This window comes from Pleurodeles waltl, chromosome 1_1 (assembly GCF_031143425.1).
Source record: "Pleurodeles waltl isolate 20211129_DDA chromosome 1_1, aPleWal1.hap1.20221129, whole genome shotgun sequence".
NCBI lineage: Eukaryota > Metazoa > Chordata > Amphibia > Caudata > Salamandridae > Pleurodeles > Pleurodeles waltl.
The window spans coordinates 60487049-60514673 of NC_090436.1; the positions used below are offsets into that span (position 1 = coordinate 60487049).

The 27625-nt window shown below is 46.4% G+C and overlaps 1 protein-coding gene across 1 annotated transcript in view; it reads left to right on the forward strand.

The window, feature by feature from the left end:
- The window catches only part of VCP (valosin containing protein), a 110794-nt gene that overhangs the window by 26094 nt on the left and 57075 nt on the right, over positions 1 to 27625 (forward strand). Inside the window, exons 6-8 of the mRNA XM_069212692.1 lie at positions 3921 to 4052; positions 4423 to 4525; positions 6422 to 6555. Of these exons, the coding sequence (XP_069068793.1) occupies positions 3921 to 4052; positions 4423 to 4525; positions 6422 to 6555 (369 nt within the window). The remainder of the gene's footprint in view (positions 1 to 3920; positions 4053 to 4422; positions 4526 to 6421; positions 6556 to 27625) is intronic.

The following is a 27625-nucleotide window of genomic DNA, read 5'->3' on the forward strand; positions in this document are numbered from 1 at the left end:
GGGGGAGGTAAGTAAAGGTTAGGTTTGTAGGTAAGTAAAACACTTACAAGTCTCAAAGTTGGGGCAAAGATAGCCCACCGTTGAGGGTTCAAGTCAACCCCAAAGTTACCACACCAGCAGCTCGGGCCGGTCAAGTGCAGAGGTCAAAGAGGTGCCCAAAACACATAGGCTTCAATGGAGAACAGGGGTGCCCCAGTTCCAGTCTGCCAGCAGGTAAGTACCTGCGTCCTCGGGGGCAGACCAGGGGGTTTTTGTAGGGCATCGGGGGGAGACACAAGAAAGCACAGAAAGTACACCCTCAGCGGCACAGGGGCGGCCGGGTGCAGTGTGCAAACAGGCATTGGGTTTTAGATAGGAAGTAATGGCGGGACCCAGGGGTCACTTCAATGATGCAGGCAGGCATGGGGGACTCCTTGGGGCAGCCACCACCTGGGCTAGGCAGAGGGTCGCCTGGGGGTCGCTCCTGCACTGGAGTTCGGTTCCTTCAGGTCCTGGGGGCTGCGGGTGCAGTGTTGGTTCCAGGCGTCAGGTCCCTTGTTACAGGCAGTTGCAGTCAGGGGGAGCCTCTGGATTCTCTCTGCAGGCGTCGCTGTGGGGGCTCAGGGCGGTCGTCTCTGGTTACTCACAGGCTCGCAGTCGCCGGGGAGTCCTCCCTGAGGTGTTGGTTTTCTGCAGGTCGAGCCGGGGGTGTCTGGTGCAGAGTGGAAAGTCTCACGCTTCCGGCGGAAAACTTGAAGTCTTTAAAGTTGCTTCTTTGTTGCAAAGAAGTTGCAGGTTTTTTAACACAGCCGCTGTTCTCTGGATTTTCTTGGTCCTTGGGTGCAGGGCAGTCCTCTGAGGCTTCAGAGATCGCTGGTTCCTGTTAAATGCGTAGCTGTTGCAGTTTTCTTCAAAGTTGGGAGACGGGCCGGTAGGGCTGGGGCCAAAGCAGTTGCCGTCTCCGTCTTTTCTGCAGGGCTTCAGGTCAGCAGTCCTCCTTCTTGTTAAGGTTTCAGGAATCTAGTTTCCTAGGTTCTGGGGTGTCCCTAAATACTGAATTTAGAGGTGTTTTTAGGTCTGGGAGGGCAGTAGCCAATGGCTACTGTCCTTGAGGGTGGCTACACCCTCTTTGTGCCTCCTCCCTGTGGGGAGCGGGGCACATCCCTAATCCTATTGGGGGAATCCTCCAAACTCAAGATGGAGGATTTCTCAAGGCGGGGTCACCTCCGCTCAGGACACCTTGGGGGCTGTCCTGACTGGTGGGTGGTGACTCCTTGTTTTTCTCATTATCTCCTCCAGCCTTGCTCCCAAAAGTGGGGGCCGTGGCCAGAGGGGCAGGCATCTCCACTAGCTGGGATGCTCTGGGGCGCTGTAACAAAAGGGGTGAGCCTCTGAGACTCACCGCCAGGTGTTACAGTTCCTGCAGGGGGAGGTGAGAAGCACCTCCACCCAGTACAGGCTTTGACAAAGGCACTCTCCCCATGTGGCCAGCAACATGTCTGGTGTGTGGCAGGCTGGCAGAAACTGGTCAGCCTACACTGAAAGTCTGGTATGTTTTCAGGGGGCATCTCTAAGATGCCCTCTGGGTGTATTTTACAATAAATTGTATACTGGCATCAGTGTGCATTTATTGTGCTGAGAAGTTTGATACCAAACTTCCCAGTTTTCAGTGTAGCCATTATGGTACTGTGGAGTTCGTGTTTGACAAACTCCCAGACCATATACTCTTATGGCTACCCTGCACTCACAATGTCTAAGGTTTTGCTTAGACACTGTAGGGGCATAGTGCTCATGCACATATGCCCTCACCTGTGGTATAGTGCACCCTGCCTGAGGGCTGTAAGGCCTGCTAGAGGGGTGACTTACCTATGCCACAGGCAGTGTGAGGTTGGCATGGCACCCTGAGGGGAGTGCCATGTCGACCTAGTCATTTTCTCCCCACCAGCACACACAAGCTGAGAGGCAGTGTGCATTTGCTGAGTGAGGGGTCCCTAGGGTGGCATAACACATGCTGCAGCCCTTAGAGACCTTCCCTGGCATCAGGGTCATTGGTACCTGTTACAAGAGACTTACCTAGGTGCCAGGGTTTTGCCAATTGTGGAGACAAAAGTACAATTTAGGGAAAGAACACTGGTGCTGGGGCCTGGTTAGCAGGGTCCCAGCACACTTTCAAAACATAACTTAGCATCAGCAAAGGCAAAAAGTCAGAGGGTAACCATGCCGAGGAGGCATTTCCTTACAGCAACATACAAAAATGTGAAAATGCCAAAACTTTGTATCCAGTTGTCTGCACCCCCTATATGTCGATAAGACTTGGCAGGGAAACCTGCTTACACCTTTCCCCTAATCCGACTAATGTTTAAGCAGGTGCAAATTAACTGCCTTTTCACTGATCATGATAGCTCCACAGTAGGCCAGAGAGAGGTGGTTTTCTGACCTGTTGGAGATGACACAAGGCACGATAATAAAAGTATCCCCTTAAATGACCTGTTAACAGTACAGCGGTACAACTGTCGTCCAGATTCAGCCAGCTTTAACTTAGCAGAAGTGTTTCTGAGGACTTAGAATTTGGACACGTGTGTCTTGCACAGAAATGCATGGAAGTTCTGAGCGAGGCTATGAGACCTACAAACACGTGCATGCATTTTTGGTGCCTGCGTATGGTAACGGAGGACACCACGAGTGCTCAGTAGTGCTTTGTCAGAAACTAGCCTATTATGATAGTTATACTTTAGCATTTCTTTTTAACACTGTGGCTGTGTTATTGATTTTAAGACTGTGTTTTACAGTGCATATGTACACAAGTATTTGAGGTCTGTATACTCCTGGTGCAGGGTGGGCTGGCAGTTAACATTTTGAATGTTCTGTTTTAGTTGTTGCATCATTTAGGCTGGGAAAAGGGGCTCTTGTCACATTCTGATAAAATGTCCCACTTTGTGGTTGTGGGAGAGATGACTAAATGGAGGCTCAACTTCGAATTATCCTTGAACCAGATGGCAGTATATTCTACTGCTAGTATAGTGGCTTGGGTGCGTTCTTTCAATAATCCTTGTAGTGGTTGCGTGACGCCTTGTGTGATATTACACTGTTTCTTCTATCTCTTGCTTTCTTTGTTGCCTTGTATGTTTCCTAAGAGAGCGGATGGTTAAAAGGCATAACTGTGTGCATTGAGCTGTTAGCATGTATATGGGTGTCCGTTTCCAAATGAGAGAAAGTAAAGCGAAGGTGCGTTTGCACTTGTTTTGTCTTTCCTCCAGAGGAACACCTTGCTGTTCCCGCCCAGCCCTCCTCCAACCCTTAGGAAGAATAAATCCTCAGACTTTTTCACAGTGGTGAATTATCTGTAATGGCTTTATGGATACTTAGAAACTTGCAGATATGTGGTATTCACTGACATTTACAGGTGCCTCCGTTGTGCAGTTTCCACAAACGTGGCCTCTGGTTCTATTTACTTGTGAATAATTTTATGTGCGGTAACAGTTATGAGTTCATAGTCAGGTTTTGCGAATAATCAGTTACCTTTCTGCTCTTAAATCCTGCACAATATCAGCTAGGTGTCTTGTCGTCTTTCGGCTAGGATGTCCTGCTGGCGCACGAGGCTGTGCTGGCCATGGGAGTCTATGTAAAGGCTGAACAAGGGTTCTGTGTATGGCTGGCATTGGTTACATTGATCTCTAATGTGCTAATGGAGGGTTTGTGTATTCAAGCGCCCTGCCAAATTCTTCAGTGCAACCCCAAGCACTTACTTTACTGCGAGTGTCTTATTAAATGTGTTCGTTTTTGCCCGGGGATCTGCTGCATTAGATCTGGAGTGCGCGCCAAGGCCCAGCCTGACCTTAGGGCCTCAGGGCGGGTGTTTCTGCGCTCTGTGCTTTGCAGCGTTATCGCGACGCTCTTGCGGTATCCGGTGCCACTGAGGTTTGTCTGCTTCCTTCTTACAGGATGAAGAGGAGTCCCTGAACGAAGTGGGTTACGATGATATTGGTGGCTGTCGGAAGCAGTTGGCGCAGATTAAGGAGATGGTGGAGCTCCCGCTCAGGCACCCGGCGCTCTTCAAGGCTATAGGCGTGAAGGTAACATACACGGATGCTTTAACAGGCCCTCTGATGTTAGAATCCACTCAGTTTATCCATTTGTGTTCTGCCTTCTAGAAATCTGAACAACCTTGGCATAACTAGTTAAGTTTGATGTCCTAAAAAATGCCACTCCTGCAGTCGAAAAAAAAAAAGATTAGAAAGGGAGTTAAAGTCTAAATTCTGTACGTAACGCCAGCTTACCAAGTCTTTTCCTCGGAGTATCTTGTCTGAGTATACTCTATGTAGTGTGTTTTGACAGACCATCATTTATCACTAAAAGTAAAAAAAAAAAAAAAAAAAAAATATACTCTTGTCAGTATAACTCTCTTGGAACTTTGCTGCATTTAAGTGTCTCTTTCGCCCTCAGCCTCCACGTGGTATCCTACTGTATGGACCCCCTGGTACTGGAAAGACCCTTATAGCCCGGGCAGTTGCAAATGAAACTGGAGCTTTCTTCTTCCTGATCAATGGTAAAATCTGCTTTTTATTCTTCTCCCGTTGTGTTCATGGCTCATAAAGGTCATTTTGTTAGTGTACTAGTCCTCGTGATTTTTTTTTTTTTTAACAGTAACTACAAATGATGAAATGACTTCAAATCACATGAAGCAGCCTACCTGATTAACATTTTTCAATTTTCTTGTACTTTCCATGTTCTGCTGAGAGCGTCTCATACTATATTTCAGTCCAAAGTTTGGAAGAGAATCCCGGTCTAATAAGGCTGTAATTATTTCCTAGGACTCTTCACATCTTATTCTTCTCAAAAGATGGAATTCTTCATGCCTGGGCTGCAGTACAAACTACTCTACTTCTTGGGTGTTCTTCTACTATGAACTTTTTTGTCCTGTAAATCTGCATCAAATTTGAGACCTACATCCAGTACATATCTCAGATTTGCTGATGATCTGATCTTTCAGCGCTAACTTGGCCCTATGTACACTGTTGGTGCTCTGGCATCTTGTGCACACCATCTCAGTGTTGTGCTTCCACATTACCGCATACCCCCATCAGTGAGTTCCAGGAAGGAGAGGTTTGTAATTGGACAGAGCCTTTCTCCATGGTAGCCTTACAAAATCCCATGCTTAGTTGAAGGCAGCCCCTATTTAAGAACTTTATAAAGATGCTCATACAACTTGGGGAAAGAAGCGCATGTTAAGTCCAAATGAGGACTTTCATCTGGAGCTGCATTCCAAATGTCTGAATCCACCCTCTCGAGGCACTACAAATAAAATTACTTAGTGAAGTGCTGCAAATTAAAAAAAAAATTTAAACTGGTTTTGCTGTTGCAAAGCCTGCACTATGACATGCTAACAGGCTTTGAGTGTCAAATCAAAAGTCCCTTTGCACTAACTACTTTGCGACCCATTCCAAATGACAAAGGTGAAGAGCACGTAAGGGGCGCTCCCTCCTATTATCACATTAGCAAGGCGCAGATAGCAGACTCCTTCCATGTCGTGAGTACAAATGACAGCCAGTGCCACATTAGGTAGTGTTGTAGAGCGTGTAGACTAGAGGAAGAGACCGTCATACCAAGCACCCAGAATATTCTTTGTTATTTAGATTCACTTGCCTATTAGTTTTTGACTCCATCATTTTGCGTCCTTGGAGGCGGCTTTTATGATGGTGCTTAATAGAATAGCAAGGTTTTCGCAGCCTTTTGTTGCTATGCAGCAGTTTTTATTTGTAAGGTTTCTTCATTCTTCTGTGGTGTGTTTTTTTTTTTTATTTTTTTTTTTTATTTTTTAAATGTGGTTAAATCAAGACTAACTGCTCACCCTCTTCTGGCTGCCATTATGCATTTCTGTTAAACTGCAGAATTACTTTAAATTTACTGTAGTTCTTTGATAGTCTTATTTCTGAACACCACCACTCATACATATTGGTTGTCCAGCCATCTTCTGTTATTTCAGCTTATATAAGCCTCGTCCTAGAAGATGTTGGTGACATTTCATGCAAACACAAGATTGAAAGGAAAGATGTTTAATGTTTCTCATCAGATACACCTGAGGAAGTTGAGGCTACATTAGTGCTTAATGTGTTAAGTGGTACTTGTGTTCTGTTGGTACCCAGACTAGGGAAGCTCCGAATGAAAATCGGGAGGATTGAATACCACCTTGTGTTCAGAAATACCTTGAAAACCTCCAAGTTCTGCTAGGTGAAAGTCTACACCGTTAGCTCCTTGAAGTTTTGTTTTTATCTCTTACTGCCAAATAGCCACTTGTGGTACAGCCTGTGCATTAGAAGTATGTTTAAGTCATTTTTTTGTTTCACTATAAAATGTTTAACATTAATTGTGTTTTTGTAAATATTTCTGCTATATAGAGGGTAAAAAATTATAATTAAATGAATGCAATAACTTTGTTTCGCAGGTCCTGAAATCATGAGCAAACTGGCTGGGGAATCTGAGAGTAATCTGCGTAAGGCCTTTGAAGAGGCAGAAAAAAATGCTCCTGCCATCATATTCATTGATGAGCTTGATGCCATTGCTCCGAAGAGAGAGAAGGTTAGTGACTAACCCAGACATTCTCTGGAAAACTCTAAATGGATGAACATTATTTCACCTGAGCCCTTGATGCACCTTATACTTTTTGTTTGCATGTCTCTCCTGCATTTCGCCCATTCTTTGTGTTTTTTGTTTGCTATGTTGCATAATTCTCTATGGTACGTATCCAAGCACTGCTAATGGTGAAAGTAGTGATAATTTGTTCTCTTGAACAAAAAAGTGATAGCCCCTTCCCCAGTTGTGAAAAATAGAATTTATTTGGTTTGGTGAAAACATTTTGCTTTGCCCTCTTATGTGCAGCAACTTGTTCTTCTGTTTTGTGGGCTACTATTTTAACAGTGAATAAGATATACCTTTACATACTCTATCAATACCGGGCTAGCGAGAGAACAAAAAAGTGTTATTGGTTTATCTCTTTCGGTTTTCAAAATAAATCTTCGTTTTTGTTCTTTATATTAAACACTTTGCACAGCCAAGGTATAAAGAGATTGTCTTAATAGACAAAAAATGGCTTGCAGGAAAAAAATTATTAATTTTATTAAGTAGATCATGTGGTCCTTAGAAGCATTATCTAACATTTTAGCATAGATCACTAGACATATTTTCTGGTTATCCAGGTCTGTTAAAAAGAATAGGATGTCATAGCTTCACCAAAGTCGTGAAGAGGACAATTGCTGCAGCACCACGCGTCTTCTAGAGTAAGAGCTACTCTTGCCTTTTTAGTGTAACCTGATCTGGCAATCTTGAAACATCTGTTTGCATTCCTACGTGACATCCACACCTTGTGCTCCACAGTGAAGTTCTAAACCTTAAGGAGATTGAATGTGCTGAGCTACTTGGTGTTTCATCCATCATATGCAGCATCCGTTTTTGGGGTTTATGATTCATCTGGACCAGAAACGTTGTCCTTAGGATGACCACCTGGCATGGGTGTAATTTCAGGACAGTGAGTGTAAAAATTCAGGACAAAGGGTCAAAATTCGGGACAAAAGGTATGTTTTACAGACTTATCGGAGTCGGGCACACAATAGTATACCAAGTGAGCAAATAGACAACCAACACCTCAAATAGACTTATTTGCAACAAAGGAGAACGCAAAATGCCAAAACTTCGCATCCAGATACCCACACAGGCAGTCTCAAGGCAATGCCCTATGGATGAACTGGTCAGGGATATTTGCGTACGCTTTTCCCCCTCTCCCTCTCCTTCCATATCTAGTAAACAAATTGAGTCAAAACAAACTCAAACTCATACTGATAGCACCAACATGGGCAAGGCAACCATGGTACACAACACTGCTAGACCTATCAGTAGTACCCCACGTCAAGTTGCCCAACAGGCCAGATCTGTTAACACAACACAAACAACAGATCAGGCATCCAAACCCAGCATCGCTGAATCTAGCAATCTGGCTCCTGAAATCCTAGAATTCGGACACTTAAACCTCACACAAGAATGTATGGATGTCATAAAGCAAGCTAGAAGACCATCCACTAGACACTGCTATGCAAGCAAATGGAAAAGGTTTGTTTGCTACTGCCATCATAATCAAATTCAACCATTACACGCATCTCCAAAAGATGTAGTGGGTTACTTACTACACTTACAAAAATCGAACCGGGCCTTCTCTTCCATTAAAATACACCTAGCAGCAATATCTGCATACCTGCAGATTACCCATTCAACTTCACTATTTAGGTTACCTGTCATTAAAGCGTTTATGGAAGGCCTCAAAAGAATTATACCACCAAGGACACCACCCGTTCCTTCATGGAACCTCAACATCGCCTTAACAAGACTCATGGGTCCACCCTTTGAACATATGCACTCTTGCGAAATACAATTCCTAACCTGGAAAGTTGCATTTCTCATCGCCATCACATCTCTAAGAAGAGTAAGTGAAATTCAGGCGTTTACAATACAAGAACCTTTTATCCAACTACACAAAAATAAAGTAGTCCTAAGGACCAATCCTACATTTTTGCCAAAGGTTATTTCACCGTTCCACCTAAATCAAACGGTAGAGCTACCAGTGTTCTTCCCACAGCCAGATTCCATAGCTGAAAGGGCACTACATACATTAGACGTCAAAAGAGCACTTATGTACTACATCGACAGAACTAAACACATCAGAAAAACTAAACAACTGTTTATTGCATTTCAAAAACCTCACGCAGGAAACCCAATATCGAAACAGGGTATAGCCAGATGGATAGTTAAGTGCATCCAAATCTGCTACCTTAAAGCAAAAAGACAACTGCCCATTACACCAAGGGCACACTCAACCAGAAAGAAAGGCGCTACCATGGCCTTCCTAGGGAATATTCCAATGCACGAAATATGTAAGGCAGCCACATGGTCTATGCCTCACACATTTACCAAGCACTACTGTGTAGACGTGCTATCAGCACAACCAGCCACAGTAGGCCAAGCCGTACTAAGAACCTTATTTCAGACTACTTCCGCTCCTACAGGCTGAGCCACCGCTTTTGGGGAGATAACTGCTTACTAGTCTATGCACAACATGTGTATCTACAGCGACAGATGCCATCGAACTGAAAATGTCACTTACCCAGTGTACATCTGTTCGTGGCATCAGTCGCTGAAGATTCACATGTGCCCACCCACCTCCCCGGGAGCCTGTAGCCGTTTGGAAGTTAGCCTTAACTTTGTACATTTGTAAATATATTAAATCTTAAATAGGTACATACTTATTCACTCCATTGCATGGGCACTATTACTAACAAACAACTCCTACCTCACCCTCTGCGGGGAAAACAATCGAAGATGGAGTTGACGCCCACGCGCAATGGAGACAGAGGAGGAGTCCCTCGGTCCCGTGACTCGAAAGACTTCTTCGAAGAAAAACAACTTGTAACACTCCGACCCAACACCAGATGGCGGGCTATGCACAACATGTGAATCTTCAGCGACTGATGCCACGAACAGATGTACACTGGGTAAGTGACATTTTCATAATGCATTAAGACATCTAGATAATAGTCCATCTTCAGGTTCATTAAGGGAACAAGCATAAAAGTCCACAGAATCAAAAACATAATGCTGACTTAGTTGCTACATAAAAAACACTTGTTACAGCAACTTGAGACAACTAGCTTAAAAGACCATCTTCAGGCTTAATAAGCACACTGACTTGCAATGTCTGCAAAAACTTTCAGCTTGTTATCGCAATAAAATAAGTAAAACAGTGGCAACTATCTGAGAAAGTGACGTAAAGTGCAGGGTCCAGTAAGATGAGACAAAGCTATGAAATGGTCTTGCCTGTGAACAGATACTGCTCAGTGAGTACCGCTGCTTACTAACAGCAGTGCGGTTGCGAATAAGCCATGCAGCATGACAACATTTCATCGTGATAACAATCCATTCTCTCGTATCAGTGTCTAATATACATAAAACAGGGATGAATTGAGTGAATCCAAGGAGCTTCCATGTAGGTACAAACCACTTTGTTGTGAGGACGTGCATAGGTTGGTCAAAAGAAGGCAAAGTGGTCTAAAGTTTCCTCGACTGTGGTGCAGGAAGGACACTTACTGATGCTACAGTATTCCTCACCCTGTTTGGCACAGAAACGGTTCACGGGGAAACAGATATGTAATCCGTGCCTCTCTCGATCTCTAAAGATGGCTGTTGGGTGTGTTAGCACTTCAGGGTTAAACAGGCTATGCATCATGGTCGTGGTTGGGTTTACAGCACAGTCATGGAGTCAAGCAGGAGAGAGGTTTTAAGGGCATTTGAAAATGTCACTCTGGACTGTGCTCACCCGAGATGCCTCAAACCCTGCCTTGAAACACAATGCTGTTTGACCCTATAAAGTACCTTTGACACAGAAGCACTGATCAGTCTTGCAAGGTGATATCTAAAGGGACATCCTCTTGCTTTGCAACCAGCTGACTCTTGACACCAACCATTTGAGGCGGTCCAAAGCATCCCATGGCAGATCTCACGATTCTTTGACATACATTCATAACAACGTGACAGGACGTGAAAAGAACACATTATATCTGCCTTAAGATAGTCCATGAGGAGCACAATTTGAGGAAAATGCACCAGTTAATGTCTTTAAGGGAGTGTTTGTTTCTCACATCGAGACCTTTCCTCACACCCAAAGGGTAAAAATATACACAGAGAACATGTGGTAGCCATATATAATACATTTAGAAACTGAAATGAACTTACTCTCTCCTTCAGTCTCAAACTGCCCCACAGATGTCCCACTGGACTCTAAAATGCCACTTTTGCCTCTTGGCATAACCTCTTCCTGTGACACACTCTCTTTGCAGACCTGCTCATCAGGTACAATCAAAACAAGCACTGGTAGGCACTGAATCCTGAGATTCTCAACCTATACTTCAGGGGTAGGGCACACCAACTCAGGTTTGATTTCCACAGCTGAAAACAAAACGGGCCACAGCTTTCCAGGTTTCATTTGTTAGGCAGTGCACTGAGGATCAACTGGTCAGGGATATGTTCGTACGTTATTCACGTCTTCAACTGATTCTTGTATTGTTGAGTAAAAATGTGCCAAGTGGCTAACTTACCATCCCAATCCAGTCACTAAATCTAGCGAGGTGACTCCTGAATTCTTAGCAGTTATAAAGCCTAATTGACCATTGATATGTATAGCTATCCTTAGGACAGCATAGTCCCACAACATGCATGTGCTATGTATGTAGCAGTGGAAATGTTTCATTAGTGTAAATGAGCCTCTGTACATCCTCTCACTTATTCTCTGATGCACACAGTAAATACCTGTTCGATGGCATCTGTCGCTGTAGATACGCATGTTCTGCAATAGCTCGCCATCTGGTGTTGGGCCGGAGTGTTACAAGTTGTTTTTCTTCGAAGAAGTCTTTCGAGTCACGGGACCGAGTGACTCCTCCTTTTGTCTCCATTGCGCATGGGCGTCGACTCCATCTTCGATTGTTTTTTTTCCGCCATCGGGTTCGGACGTGTTCCTGTCGCTCCGAGTTTCGGAACGGAAAATTAGCTAATTTCGGAAGATTTTCGTCGGTATTGTTGCGTTCGGGATCGGCGTACTTAGATTCCACACCGCATCGAAGATCGAAGAGCTCCGGTGCCCTTCGGGGTAGTTTTTCGATCCCCCGTCGGGGCCTGGTCGGCCCGACCGCGTGCTGAAGAACGCCGATGGAACGGACCCCGTTCCGTTTCTGCCCCAAATGCCACAATAAATACCCCTACACAGACCAACACTTGGTCTGCAACCTGTGCCTGTCACCTGAGCACAGCGAAGACATCTGCGAGGCCTGTCGTGCGTTCCGGTCCCGAAAAACACTCCGAGACCGTCGAGCCAGAAGACTTCAGATGGCGTCCGCACCGACAGCCCAACGGGAGTTCGAGGAACAAGAAGAGGAAGGTACCTTCTCGATCCAAGACTCAGACTCCGAAGGATTCGACGATACACAAACCGTGAGTAAGACGTCGAAAACCACACAGAGAAACATTTACAAGGCCCAGGGGACGCCACTGCCATCCGGCCATGGCTCCACCCATAAATTCGGTGACCGACCGTCGGCACCGAAAAAGGCCCAAACAGTGCCGAGGTCGTCCGACTCCGGTCGAGACACCGGCACGCAGCCTTCTCGGGACCGAGAAAGTGCTGGAGACAAGCCTCGCCACCGAGATGCCGGTGTGGACACGGCTCGACGCCGAGACAGCGGCGCCGAAGCAGATCGACGCCGAGAGGTTTCGGCCCCAAAAAAGAAAAAAGTCACCTCGGAGCCGAAAAAACACGCAGACAGGGTTTCGATGCCGACACAAACTGCAAGCGACCCAGCTTCAGGCTCTTATACAGAAGAGCACTCGCTAACCTCCCAAATGCAAAAGCATAGGTTTGAGGAAGAGCTACAAGCAACTGATGTGGACCATACGCAAAAGCGTATCTTCATACAGCAGGGGACAGGAAAAATAAGCACCCTTCCCCCCATTAGGAGAAAGAGGAGGTTGGAGTTCCAGACTGAACAGACACCACAACCAAAAGTGGTGAAAAGAGTTACCCCACCACCCTCTCCTCCGCCCGTGATTAACGTCTCACCAGCACAAACTCCATCACACTCCCCAGCTCACACCACCATGAGCCAGGGTGACCAAGATCAGGACGCATGGGACCTATACGACGCCCCAGTGTCAGATAACAGTCCGGAGGCATACCCTACGAAGCCATCTCCACCAGAAGACAGCACCGCGTATTCTCAAGTGGTAGCTAGAGCAGCACAATTTCACAACGTAAGCCTCCACTCAGAACAGGTCGAGGATGATTTTTTATTCAACACACTCTCCTCCACCCACAGCTCATACCAAAGCCTGCCTATGCTCCCTGGTATGCTCCGGCACGCAAAAGGCATCTTTAAGGAGCCGGTCAAAAGTAGGGCAATCACACCAAGGGTGGAAAAAAGTATAAGGCGCCTCCTACAGACCCGGTTTTCATCACTACACAGCTGCCACCAGACTCTGTCGTTGTAGGAGCAGCTAGGAAAAGGGCCAACTCTCACACATCTGGAGATGCACCACCCCCAGATAAAGAAAGCCGCAAGTTCGATGCAGCTGGTAAGAGTCGCAGCACAAGCTGCAAACCAGTGGCGCATCGCGAACTCCCAGGCACTACTTGCGCGCTATGACAGAGCCCACTGGGACGAGATGCAACATCTCATTGAACATCTGCCCAAGGACTTACAAAATAGGGCAAAACAAGTGGTTGAGGAGGGACAGACCATTTCCAACAACCAGATCCGCTCCTCCATGGACTCTGCAGATACAGCTGCACGGACAATTAATACATCTGTAACTATCAGAAGGCATGCATGGCTCCGAACGTCTGGATTTAAACCAGAGATTCAACAAGCAGTTCTCAATATGCCTTTTAATGAAAAAGAACTGTTCGGTCCAGAAGTGGACACAGCGATTGAGAAACTCAAAAAAGATACGGACACTGCCAAAGCCATGGGCGCACTCTACTCCCCGCAGAGCAGAGGGAATTACAGCACATTCCGTAAAACGCCCTTTCGAGGGGGGTTTCGGGGTCAGAGCACACAAGCCAGCACCTCACAAGCAACACCGTCCAGTTACCAGGGACAGTATAGAGGAGGTTTTCGGGGACAATATAGAGGAGGGCAATTCCCTAGAAATAGAGGAAGATTTCAGAGCCCCAAAACCCCTACTACTAAACAGTGACTCACATGTCACTCACCCCCTCCACACAACACCAGTGGGGGGAAAGAATAGGTCATTATTACAAAGCATGGGAGGAAATCACTACAGACACTTGGGTTCTAGCAATTATCCAACATGGTTATTGCATAGAATTTCTACAATTCCCTCCAAACATACCACCAAAAGCACAAAATTTAACAACACACCATTCCAATCTCCTGGAGATAGAAGTGCAGGCACTATTGCAAAAGAATGCAATCGAATTAGTGCCAAACACACAAATAAACACAGGAGTTTACTCACTGTACTTTCTGATACCAAAGAAGGACAAAACGCTGAGACCAATCCTAGACCTCAGAGTAGTGAACACTTTCATCAAATCAGACCACTTCCACATGGTCACACTACAAGAAGTATTGCCATTGCTAAAACTACACGACTACATGGCAACTTTAGACCTCAAGGATGCTTATTTCCATATACCAATACACCCATCGCACAGGAAATACCTAAGGTTTGTATTCAAAGGAATACATTACCAATTCAAGGTACTGCCTTTCGGATTAACAACCGCACCAAGAGTCTTTACCAAATGTCTAGCGGTAGTCGCTGCACACATAAGAAGGCAGCAAATACATGTGTTCCCATATTTGGACGACTGGCTAATCAAGGCCCATTCGTTCATAGAGTGCTCAAATCACACAAATCAGATCATACAAACCCTCTTCAAACTCGGGTTCACCGTCAACTTTACAAAATCCAACATTCTGCCGCGCAAGGTACAACAATACCTAGGAGCCATAATAGACACATCAAAGGGAGTAGCCACTCCAAGTCCACAAAGAATTCTAAATTTCAACACCATCATACAACGCATGTATCCAACACAAAAGATACAAGCAAAGATGGTATTACAACTCCTAGGCATGATGTCTTCATGCATAGCCATTGTCCCAAACGCAAGACTGCACATGAGGCCCTTACAACAATGCCTAGCATCACAGTGGTCTCAAGCACAGGGTCACCTTCTAGATCTGGTGTTAATAGACCGCCAAACTTACCTCTCGCTTCTGTGGTGGAACAACATAAATTTAAACAAGGGGCGGCCTTTCCAAGACCCAGTGCCACAATACGTAATAACAGATGCTTCCATGACAGGGTGGGGAGCACACCTCGATCAACACAGCATACAAGGACAATGGAACGTACATCAAACAAAACTGCATATCAATCACCTAGAACTTCTAGCAGTTTTTCAAGCACTAAAAGCTTTCCAACCAATAATAGTTCACAAATACATTCTCGTCAAAACAGACAACATGACAACAATGTATTATCTAAACAAGCAGGGGGGGACGCACTCCACGCAGTTAAGCCTGCTAGCACAAAAGATTTGGCGTTGGGCAATTCACAACCAAATTCGCATAATAGCACAATTTATACCAGGGATCCAAAATCAACTCGCAGACAATCTCTCTCTCGATCACCAACAGGTCCACGAATGGGAAATTCACCCCCAAATTCTGAACACTTATTTCAAACTCTGGGGAACACCTCAGATAGACTTGTTTGCGACAAGGGAGAACGCAAAATGCCAAAACTTCGCATCCAGATACCCACACGAACAATCCCAAGGCAATGCCCTATGGATGAACTGGTCAGGGATATTTGCTTACGCTTTTCCTCCTCTCCCTCTCCTTCCTTACCTGGTAAACAAACTCAGTCAAAGCAAACTCAAACTCCTATTGATAGCACCAACTTGGGCAAGGCAACCCTGGTACACAACGCTGCTAGACCTATCAGTGGTACCCTGCATCAAATTGCCCAACAGGCCAGATCTGTTGACACAGCACAACCAAAAGATCAGACACCCAGATCCAGCATCGCTGAATCTAGCAATCTGGCTCCTGAAATCCTAGAATTCGGGCACTTACAACTTACCCAAGAATGTATGGAAGTCATAAAACCAGCCAGAAGGCCATCCACCAGGCACTGCTATGCAAGTAAATGGAAGAGGTTTGTTTGCTACTGCCATATTAATCAAATACAACCATTACACACAACTCCAGAACATGTAGTGGGTTACTTGCTTCACTTACAAAAATCTAACCTGGCTTTCTCTTCCATTAAAATACACCTTGCAGCAATATCTGCATACCTGCAGACTACCTATTCAACTTCCCTATATAAGATAGCAGTCATTAAAGCATTCATTGAGGGCCTTAGGAGAATTATACCACCAAGAACACCACCTGTTCCTTCATGGAACCTAAATGTTGTCCTAACTAGACTTATGGGTCCACCTTTTGAACCCATGCACTCCTGCGACATACAGTTCCTAACCTGGAAGGTGGCATTTCTCATCGCCATTACTTCCCTAAGAAGAGTAAGCGAGATTCAGGCGTTTACAATACAGGAACCTTTTATACAACTACACAAAAATAAAGTCGTCCTAAGGACCAATCCTAAATTTTTGCCAAAGGTTATTTCACCGTTCCATCTAAATCAAACAGTGGAACTTCCAGTGTTTTTTCCACAGCCAGATACCGTAGCTGAAAGGGCACTACATACATTAGATGTCAAAAGAGCATTGATGTATTACATTGACAGAACAAAAAACATCAGAAAGACTAAACAACTATTTATTGCATTTCAAAAACCTCATGCAGGAAACCCAATATCAAAACAAGGTATAGCCACATGGATAGTTAAATGCATCCAAATCTGCTACCTTAAAGCTAAACGACAGCTGCCCATTACACCAAGGGCACACTCAACCAGAAAGAAAGGTGCTACCATGGCCTTTCTAGGAAACATCCCAATGCAAGAAATATGTAAGGCAGCCACATGGTCTACGCCTCACACATTCACCAAGCACTACTGTGTAGACGTGTTATCCGCACAACAAGCCACAGTAGGTCAAGCCGTATTAAGAACATTATTTCAGACTACTTCCACTCCTACAGGCTGATCCACCGCTTTTGGGGAAATAACTGCTTACTAGTCTATGCAGAACATGCGTATCTACAGCGACAGATGCCATCGAACTGAAAATGTCACTTACCCAGTGTACATCTGTTCGTGGCATCAGTCGCAGTAGATTCGCATGTGCCCACCCGCCTCCCCGGGAGCCTGTAGCAGTTTGGAAGTTACCTTCAATTATTTATATATGTATCATCTCAACCTTAAATAGGTGCATACTTAGTCACTCCATTGCATGGGCACTATTACTACAATTCAACTCCTACCTCACCCTCTGCGGGGAAAAACAATCGAAGATGGAGTCGACGCCCATGCGCAATGGAGACAAAAGGAGGAGTCACTCGGTCCCGTGACTCGAAAGACTTCTTCGAAGAAAAACAACTTGTAACACTCCGGCCCAACACCAGATGGCGAGCTATTGCAGAACATGCGAATCTACTGCGACTGATGCCACGAACAGATGTACACTGGGTAAGTGACATTTTCATTTTCTTCCCTTAAGAAAGCACCCTAACCTTCACTTCATTTATTTGAAGTGAAGACGCCACTTTAAGTACCAGTACATCACAAGGCATCAACTATCCAGACCCCAGCTTCTCCGAACACTGATTTTATGCTCATCACGGACTTTGTGCAGAGCTCTGCTGCCTTTTAGCTAGGTTTGCTCGCTAGAAATGCCATATGCATTCATACATTTTGTAAGCACTTGCAGACAATAAAATTCCACTTGGGAAATCACTGTCCATTAAAAGTTCATAGAACAGTTAATTCTAAAGCAAACCGGGTCCGCACTTGGATCACGAACAGGCTCATAGTTCCACTTTTCTGCCAATGCACTGATGTTCACGTAACATGGAAATGTGCATTTCTGGTATAAAGCTCTTGCTTGTCCTTTGCTCTCTTACCATGAGTAGCCTATTTCTAAAAAAGAGCATAGCCAGATGGACTGTGGGATGCAATCATGTGTGTTACACTTCCACATACACGTGACTCCAAGACACTGCAGGCCATGATGGCCTTTCTTGGCAGTAGCCAGCATGTGGATATTGATCTGGCAGCAAAGTGTTCATATGTTCCTGTGTTAGTAAAAAATTACTATGTGAACATTCATAGATAATTGGAAGCCCAAGTTGGTGAAAAAGTTACAAAAACATTATTTGCTACAACTTCCTCTGTCCACCTCAGTCTTAATGGTATGGGGTGGTACTTCTAAGTATGAGCAGAACATGATTGAACCACACACACACTAAAATGATGTGTTAACCTGCACAGCCACTGTAGATCTAGAATTCTACAGATGCAGCTTTTGCCCCTTAATTATGGATTTCCCACACAGTAAGTAATGTGCTGCATACTACGCTGATTACATCAAAAACAATCCGTCTCTAGCAGAGACGTATCAAAAGTTGCTAAAAATGTGATGTTACCGTGCGGTGGAAGACCCTTCACAAAGGTTGACTGGTCATCTTTCAGTTACTTATTGTTGACAAACCGGTATGAATGAGGTAAAATCTATCCTTAGACACTGTTACCAGGTGTAAAAATGTCAAAATAATGAAAATGTGTTGTATTACAGTGTTTAACTTTCCTTTCTTGTTGCATAATTCCAGTGGCCCTGCTTACACGTAACTGTTAGCATTGTGTCATGTTGATTTGCACATGCCACCCACCTCCCCCCGCAAGTGAAACACGGTGAGGTTGACTTTACTAACCGTGTCATACTGTATTTAACAGGCTCAAGCGGATGACAATTGTTTCTAAAGGGGAAAAATAATAACAATCTTAGGTTAGAACCTGCTAATTACGATGCAGTTTTCACTATGAATGTGCCACCCACCTCCCCGGCTCCTTTGCTGTTAAGTCCTTCTTGAAACAAAAAGTATAATTTCGAAGTGAACACGTTGTAATATTCAAAACCCAACACAAAATGGTAGTTTAGTGCACCACATATTGCGTATAACAAAAAGGTGCAAACAGTTGGTTGCAGCTAAATCCAGGTGCTGGAGGGGTTAGCCACTTTGAGAGAAGTATAAACACAATAGATTATGTTCTGCTTTACTGTCCTGTCTATTAAAGAAAAGGACTTTGTTTCAGGCTTTTTAAGGACCCAGAACAGTCCTAGCAGATGAATTGGTAACCATGGTATTTTATCAAGTTTGAGCAATGCACTGTCAAATTAACAAAGATTAGTCCGCCTTCAGCATCTCCAGGCACCCAGCTGATGCCACCATGCACCTTGCCACACTTCAACTCTTAACCTCCAGTCGGGCCTTCTAGAATGCCAATGTCTTTGAGCCGAGATCTGGCAAGATAAGGAGTATGTATGTATGTATGTCTGTCTTTCTTTCTCAGCTTCGATAACCATTACAGTGCTCCCGAGAGCGCATTGTTTTCCCGGGGTTCTGGGGCACCCTGGCGGTGTCTCTCAGTGATGAGCTTACTACTTCCAGCTCCACCTAAAGCAGCCCACTAAGCACCAGGCTGTTTTTCATTCAAATCCTCACGTAGGATACACACTCCCCAAGCCAGGTCTCCCTCTGTAAGATAACCAGTCTCAATCCTAGAGTCGAGCAAAGTTACTCCCTCTCACTCAATTTTAAGATCCTCCAGCCTTGTCCTCATTGTGCATGTCTCCCCAATTCGGTTTGCAGCTTCCTTGATGTTGAGTCTTGGTCTCCATTCTATGCCAGTTGGGCTGATGCCTAGACCTTCAATTTTATCCTGAACTGATCTTACTGCCTTCTATTTGTTGTCTTCTGCACCATTTCAGGGTGCATGTCATTTATCAATCGCAGCAGTGTTTTCGTACCAAGTGAGTCTTACTTCTTCATCCTACAAACCCAGTGGGGTGCTCCTTCATCCTTGTACCCCAGTGTGGTGCTCCTCTGTGCCTTTTCATTTCCTCTGTTAGGGACAACCTTTTTGCATTTGTCTGTTATTGCCACCAGGAGACAAGATGCTAGTTTCCCAAGCTGTTCAAAATGCAGAGGATGGCGCCACTTCACTGCATCTTCTGGCCTGGGGTCGGCAGTTATAGCAGGCATGAGTTTCAATTCACAGCTTGTTAGACTTTTCATCCTTGGCGTGGTCTCCCTTAACTTTTTGCCTCAGTTTCTCAGGTTGTTGATGTGTGCTGGAATCTGATTTTGCTGTTTTTGTTACTCTGGGCACTTTACGACTGCTAACCAGTGCTAAAGTGCAAGTGCTCCTTTTACAAAATGTGTATGTAATTGGCTTATCCATTGTAGGAAGTTGGCTCTGTATGCACTATTTCAAAGTAAGGAGTAGTATGCACAGAGTCCAAGGGTTCCCCTTAGAGGTAAGATAGTGACAAAAATAGATAATTCTAATGCTCTATTTTGTGGTAGTGTGGTCGAGCAGTAGGCTTATCAGAGGATAGTGTTAAGCATTTGTTGTACACACACAGGCAATAAATGAGGAAAACACACTCCGACAATTCCAGGCCAATAGGTTTTTGTATAGAAAAATATATTTTCTTTATTTTAAGAACCACAGGTTCAAGATTTACAAGTAATACTTCAAATGAAAGGTATTTCAGGTAGGTACTTTAGGAACTTTGAATTAGCAAAATAGCATATACAGTTTTCACATAAATGACATATAGCTATTTTAAAACTAGACAGTGCAATTTTCAGCAGTTCCTGGGGGAGGTAAGTGTTTGTTAGTTTTTGCAGGTAAGTAAACCACCTACGGGGTTCAAGTTTGGGTCCAAGGTAGCCTACCGTTGGGGGTTCAGAGCAACCCCAAAGTTACCACACCAGCAGCTCAGGGCCGGTCAGGTGCAGAGGTCAAAGTGGTGCCCAAAATGCATAGGCTTCAATGGAGAAGGGGGTGCCCTGGTTCCAGTCTGCCAGCAGGTAAGTACCCGTGTCTTCAGAGGGCAGACCAGGGGGGTTTTGTAGGGCACCGGGGGGGGGGGGGAGGCAAGTTAGCACAAAAAGTACACCCTCAGCAGCACGGGGCGGCCGGGTGCAGTGTGTAAACAGGCGTCGGGTTCGTAATAGAAATAAATGGGAGACCAAGGGGTCTCTTCAGCGATGCAGGCAAGGGGGGGGGGGGGGCTCCTCGGGGTAGCCACCACCTGGGCAAGGGAGAGGGCCATCTGGGGTTCACTCCTGCCCTGGAGGTCGGATCCTTCAGGTCCTGGGGGCAGCGGGTGCAGTGCCTTTACCAGGCGTCGGGTCTTTGAAGCAGGCAGTCGCGGTCAGGGGGAGCCTCGGGATTCCCTCTGCAGGTGTCGCTGTGGGGGCTCAGGGGGGGGTCAACTCTGGCTACTCACGGTCTCGTAGTCGCTGGGGAGTCCTCCCTGTGGTGTTTGTTCTCCACAAGTCGAGCCGGGGGCGTCGGGTGCAGAGTGCAAAGTCTCACGCTTCCGGCGGGAAACGTGTGTTTCAAAGTTGCTTCTTTGTTGCAAAGTTGCAGTCTTTGGGGAACAGAGCCGCTGTCCTCGGGAGTTCTTGGTCCTTCAAGATGCAGGGTAGTCCTCTGAGGCTTCAGAGGTTGCTGGACCCTGGGAACGCGTCGCTGGGGCAGTGTCTTTAGAAAGGGGGAGACAGGCCGGTAGAGCTGGGGCCAAAGCAGTTGGTGTCTCCGTCTTCTCTGCAGGTTTTTCAGTTCAGCAGTCCTCTTCTTCTTAGGTTGCAGGAATCTATCTTGCTGTGTTCTGGGAGCCCCTAAATACTCGATTTAGGGGTGTGTTTAGGTCTGGGGGGTTAGTAGCCAATGGCTACTAGCCCTGAGGGTGGCTACACCCTCTTTGTGCCTCCTCCCTGAGGGGAGGGGGGGCACATCCCTATCCCTATTGGGGGAGTCCTCCATCTGCAAGATGGAGGATTTCTAAAAGTCAGTCACCTCAGCTCAGGACACCTTAGGGGCTGTCCTGACTGGCCAGTGACTCCTCCTTGTTGTTCTTATGATCTCCTCCGGCCTTGCCACCAAAAGTGGGGCCGTGGCTGGAGGGGGCGGGCAACTCCACTAGCTGGAGTGTCCTGGGGTGCTGTAACAAAGGGGGTGAGCCTTTGAGGCTCACCGCCAGGTGTTACAGTTCCTGCAGGGGGAGGTGTGAAGCACCTCCACCCAGTACAGGCTTTGTTGCTAGCCACAGAGTGACAAAGGCACTCTCCCCATGTGGTCAGCAACATGTCTGGAGGGTGGCAGGCTGCTAAAACCAGTCAGCCTACACGGGTAGTCTGTTAAGGTTTCAGGGGGCACCTCTAAGGTGCCCTCTGGGGTGTATGTTACAATAAAATGTACACTGGCATCAGTGTGCATTTATTGTGCTGAGAAGTTTGATACCAAACTTCACAGTTTTCAGTGTAGCCATTATGGTGCTGTGGAGTTTGTGCATGACAGTCTCCCAGACCATATACTCTTATGGCTACCCTGCACTTCCAATGTCTAAGGTTTTGCTTAGACACTGTAGGGGCATAGTGCTCATGCACTTATGCCCTCACCTATGGTATAGTGCACCCTGCCTTAGGGCTGAAAGGCCTCCTAGAGGGGCGACTTACCTATACCTATAGGCAGTGTGAGGCTGGCATGGCACCCTGAGGGGAGTGCCATGTCGACTTACTCGTTTTGTGCTCACCAGCACACACAAGCTGGCAAGCAGTGGGTCTGTGCTGAGTGAGGGGTCCCCAGGGTGGCATAAGACATGCTGCAGCCCTTAGAGACCTTCCCTGGCATCAGGGCCCTTGGTACCAGGAGTACCAGTTACAAGGGACTTACCTGGATGCCAGGGTGTGCCAATTGTGGAAACAAAGGTACAGGTTAGGGAAAGAACACTGGTGCTGGGGCCTGGTTAGCAGGCCTCAGTACACTTTCAAATCAAAACTTAGCATCAGCAAAGGCAAAAAGTCAGGGGGTAACCATGCCAAAGAGGCATTTCCTTACATCCATGATTGGCATATTTGATTTTTTTTAGTAAGTCTAGTGCACTGGAGGTGCCCAGGGCCTGTAAATGAAATGCTACTAATGGGCCTGCAGCACTGGTTGTGCCACCCACATAAGTAGCTCTGTTATGTCTCAGACCTGCCATTGCAGTGTCTGTGTGTGCAGATTTACCTGTAAGTTCGACTTGGCAAGTGGACCCACTTGCCAGGCTTAAACCTTCCCTTTTCTTACATGTAAGACACCCTAATGTAGGCCCTAGGTAGCCCCAAGGGCAGGGTGCAGTGTATGGTTAAGGTAGGACATATATTAATGTGTTTTATATGTCCTGACAGTGAAATATTACTAAATTCGTTTTTCGCTGTTGCAAGGCCTGTCCCTCTCATAGGTTAATATGGGTGCTACCTTTAAATTTGAGTAAAGTGTAGATTCCCTTTGGGAGTGGATGAGCATGTGGCGTTTGGGGTCTCTGAGCTCACAATTTAAAAATACATCTTTTAGTAAAGTTGATTTTGATATTGTGTGTTTGAAAATGCCACTTTAGAAAGGGAACATTTTCTTACCTATGCCATTTCTGTGACTCTGCCTGTTTGTGGATTCCCTGTCTGGGTCAGTTTGGCAGTTGGGCTGGTTGCATCTCACACTAGACAGTGACACAAAGGGAGCTGGGGTGTAGCCTGCATATCCCGATGAGCCATCTGTGCTAGGAGGGAGGGGAGGAGTGGTCACTCACACCTGAAAGGGCTGTGCCTGCCCTCTCTCAATACAGTCTCCAACCCCCTGGTGAGTGTCTGAGGCCTGGCCTGGCCAAGGCAGGATTTCACATTCAAGAGAGACTTTGCTTTGCAGTAGGCCTACTTCAAAGGAGAAATTGGGTATAAGAAGGGCACCCAAAACCACAGACTTTAGAACACTTCTGGAAACCAAGAGGAACCTCTGCTTGGAGAAGAGCTGAAGAGCTTCCCTGCCTGTGACTGTACTTTGTGGAGCTATCCTGCAGTTGCTGCTTCTGCCAGAGTAAGGGGGCAAAGACTGGACTTTGTGTGCCTTCCATCTTGTGAAGATCTCCAAGGGCTTGATTTAGAGCTTGCCTCCTGTTTGAAGTCTCAGGGACAACAAAGACTTCTCTCTGCCAGCACCTGGAGTCTCTGGAGAGACTCCTACTTTGCCAAGTGGTGCCCATCCAGTTCCTGGGACCCTGAAAGGAGAAGCTGGCAGCCTAAGAGGAAGAAATCCACGCACAGAACGCCGTGCTGGGAAAAGATCGACGCGACTCTGATCTGCGGCTGAAAAATCGACGCTCACCTGCAACGCGACCGAAGAATTGACACACAGAGCTGGAGAAACAATGCACAGCATCGCTGACGGAGGCTGGTGAGATCGCAATCTGCGCTGCGTGGTTTTTGGAACATCGTGCGGCTGGGTTTCCGACGCAAACACCGCTGGGTGTGTAAAAAAAAAAAAAAAAATAAATAAATAAAAAACGCAAGGCCTGCCTGGACCTGAGTGCTGACCGGATCGACGCCTTGCTGTCCTACGGAAAGAAGAAACAACACTCCCCGACCCGACGAAAGGAGAAACGACGCAACGTCTCGCTCGTAAGTGAAATCGACGCATCACAAGCCCTTTTTGACATTCACTCGCCCGTGCGGGGTTATTTTTGACACACCCAAGGTCCATTTTCACAATAACCGTGTTAGTGTGTGTTTAAAACTACATGAAGACTCTCTGCTTTTTAATTGATAACTTGACTTGTGTATTGTGGATTTTTGTAGTTTTGGTCTTGTTTTGTTAAATATTTTCTATTTTTGTAAACCTGTGTTGTCATTTTGTAGTGTTTTCATTAAGTTAGTGTGTGTTGGTACACATACTTTACATCTAGCACTCTGAAGTAAAGCCTACTGCTCGTGCCAAGCTACCAAGGGGTAAGCAGGGGTTAGCGGAGGGTGATTCTCTTTTACCCTGACTAGATTGAGGGTCCTTGCTTGGACAGGGGGTAACGTGACTGCCAACCAAAAACCCCAAGGACAAACCAGCTGTTGCAAGGTTTGTCCTTCCCCGGAGACTCCTGAGCCCTAGTTAATCATTGACCCTCTGGGGATCTACAATCCTCCCCAGTGAGATCCTGCACTATCTACCCCAGCCCCAATAACCAGCATACCATGCTGCAGTCCTGGCTAAAGTCGGCCTTTCTGGGAATGTTCGCTCCGTCTTTACATGACCTGGCAGCGCTCCTGAGTGGTGCTCCTCGGCTGCACTGGGTTCCCTCTCCACATAGCAGTCTCATTAGGGTTGTCATTGCTGGGTGTCACTCCGCTACAGTGTTGTGCTGCAGCACACGTCTGCTCCCAGTTGTGATGCTGCACGTGCTCTGTTGTCTAGAGATCTTCCGGGGTGCCAGTGTCATCGCATGCGCTGACTCCACAAAAGCTTCTACAGTGGCTTTGACGGGTGCAGGACTGACGCTCTGATGGATTGCTGCCATATTGATTACTGGCTGCTTCCTCTCCCCTCAAAGGAAAGAACTTTAAAAAGCCATTAACACTGCACCTTTTAAGAAAAATCATTAAACAAGTTTAAAAAAACTAAAACGTCCTTATATCTTCTGGGCTGAAGTAGTGACCCTGCGCAAAAACAATATTTCTTCTTCGTGCTAGATACTAGATTTTCTTTTAACTTTGAGCCCAGTAATGTTAACCAATGTAAAATGCCTCCAGTCAACTCTAATGTTAAGGACTGCTCGATGGTTAAATTAAAATAGCTATTGAGTGACTGGATACTGGCATGGAGACCAGAACCCGTATCTTAGTTTGATCGAGCTGCCCTTGGTACTTAAAAGTGCTATTTGAATAGAAGGAGTGTAGGAAGTTGGCTCTGTATGTACTATTTCAAAGTAAGAAATAGCATGCACAGAGTCCAAGGGTTCCCCTTAGAGGTAAGATAGTGGCAAAAAGAGATAATTCTAATGCTCTAATTTGTGGTATTGTGGTCGAGCAGTAGGCTTATCAGAGGATAGTGTTAAGCATTTGTTGTATACACACAGGCAATAAATGAGGAACACACACTCGGAGACAATTCGAGGCCAATAGGTTTTTGTATAGAAAAATATATTTTCTTAGTTTATTTTAAGAACCACAGGTTCAAGATTTACAAGTAATACTTCAAATGAAAGGTATTTCAGGTAGGTACTTTAGAAACTTTGAATTAGCAAAATAGCATATACAGTTTTCACATAAATGACATATAGCTATTTTAAAACTAGACAGTGCAATTTTCAACAGTTCCTGGGGGAGGTAAGTGTTTGTTAGTTTTTGCAGGTAAGTAAACCACCTATGGGGTTCAAGTTTGGGTCCAAGGTAGCCCACCGTTGGGGGTTCAGAGCAACCCCAAAGTTACCACACCAGCAGCTCAGGGCCGGTCAGGTGCAGAGGTCAAAGTGGTGCCCAAAACGCATAGGCTTCAATGGAGAAGGGGTTGCCCCGGTTCCAGTCTGCCAGCAGGTAAGTACCCGCATCTTCGGAGGGCAGACCAGGGGGGTTTTGTAGGGCACCGGGGGGGACACAAGTCCACACAGAAAGTACACCCTCCGCTGCACGGGGGCGGCCGGGTGCAGTGTGTAAACAAGCGTCCGGTTTTCAATAGAAAGCAATGGGAGACCAAGGGGTCTCTTCAGCGATGGGTGGGGGGGGGGGGGGCTCCTCGGGGTAGCCACCACCTGCGCAAGGGAGAGGGCCACCTGGGGGTTGCTCCTGCACTGGAGGTCGGATCCTTCAGGTCCTGGGGGCTGTGGGTGCAGAGTCTTTACCAGGCGTCGGGTCTTTGAAGCAGGCAGTCGCGGTCAGGGGGAGCCTCTGGATTCCCTCTGCAGGCGTTGCTGTGGTGGCTCAGGGGGGGTCAACTCTGGCTACTCACGGTCTCGTAGTCGCCGGGGGAGTCCTCCCGGTGGTGTTTGTTCTCCACAAGTTGAGCCGGGGCGTTGGGTGCAGAGTGCAAAGTCTCACGCTTCCGGCGGGAAACGTGTGTTGGTTCAAAGCTGCTTCTTTGTTGCAAAGTTGCAGTCTTTGTGGAACAGAGCCGCTGTCCTCGGGAGTTCTTGGTCCTTCTAGATGCAGGGTAGTCCTCTGAGGCTTCAGAGGTCGCTGGTCCCTGGGGAACGCGTCGCTGGTGCAATGTCTTTAGAAGTGGGGAGACAGGCCGGTAGAGCTGGGGCCAAAGCAGTTGGTGTCTCCGTCTTCTTTGCAGGGTTTTTCAGTTCAGCAGCCCTCTTCTTCTTAAGTTGCAGGAATCTAGTTTCCAAGGTTCTGGGGAGCCCCTAAATACTGAATTTAGGGGTGTTTAGGTCTGGGAGGGCAGTAGCCAATGGCTACTGTCCTTGAGGGTGGCTAAACCCTCTTTGTGCCTCCTCCCTGAGGGGAGGGGGGCACATCCCTATTCCTATTGGGGGAATCCTCCAAAATCAAGATGGAGGATTTCTATAGGCAGGGGTCACCTCAGCTCAGGACACCTTAGGGGCTGTCCTGACTGGTGGGTGACTCCTCCTTGTTTTTCTCATTATCTCCCCTGGGTTTGCTGCCAAAAGTGGGGGCTGTGTCCAGGGGGCGGGCATCTCCACTAGCTGGGGTGCCCTGGTGCATTGTAACACGAAGCCTGAGCCTTTGAGGCTCATTGCTAGGTGTTACAGTTCCTGCAGGGGGGAGGTGTGAAGCACCTCCACCCAGAGCAGGCGTTTGTTTCTGTCCTCCAAGAGCACAAAGGCCCTCACCACCGGGGGTCAGAAACTCGTCTCTCAGCAGCAGGCTGGCACAGACCAGTCAGTCCTGCACTAAACAATTGGGTAAAATACAGGGGGCATCTCTAAGATGCTCTCTGTGTGCATTTTTGAATAAATCCAATACTGGCATCAGTGTGGGTTTATTATTCTGAGACGTTTGATACCAAACTTCCCAGTATTCAGTGTAGCCATTATGGTGCTGTGGAGTTCGGTTTTGAC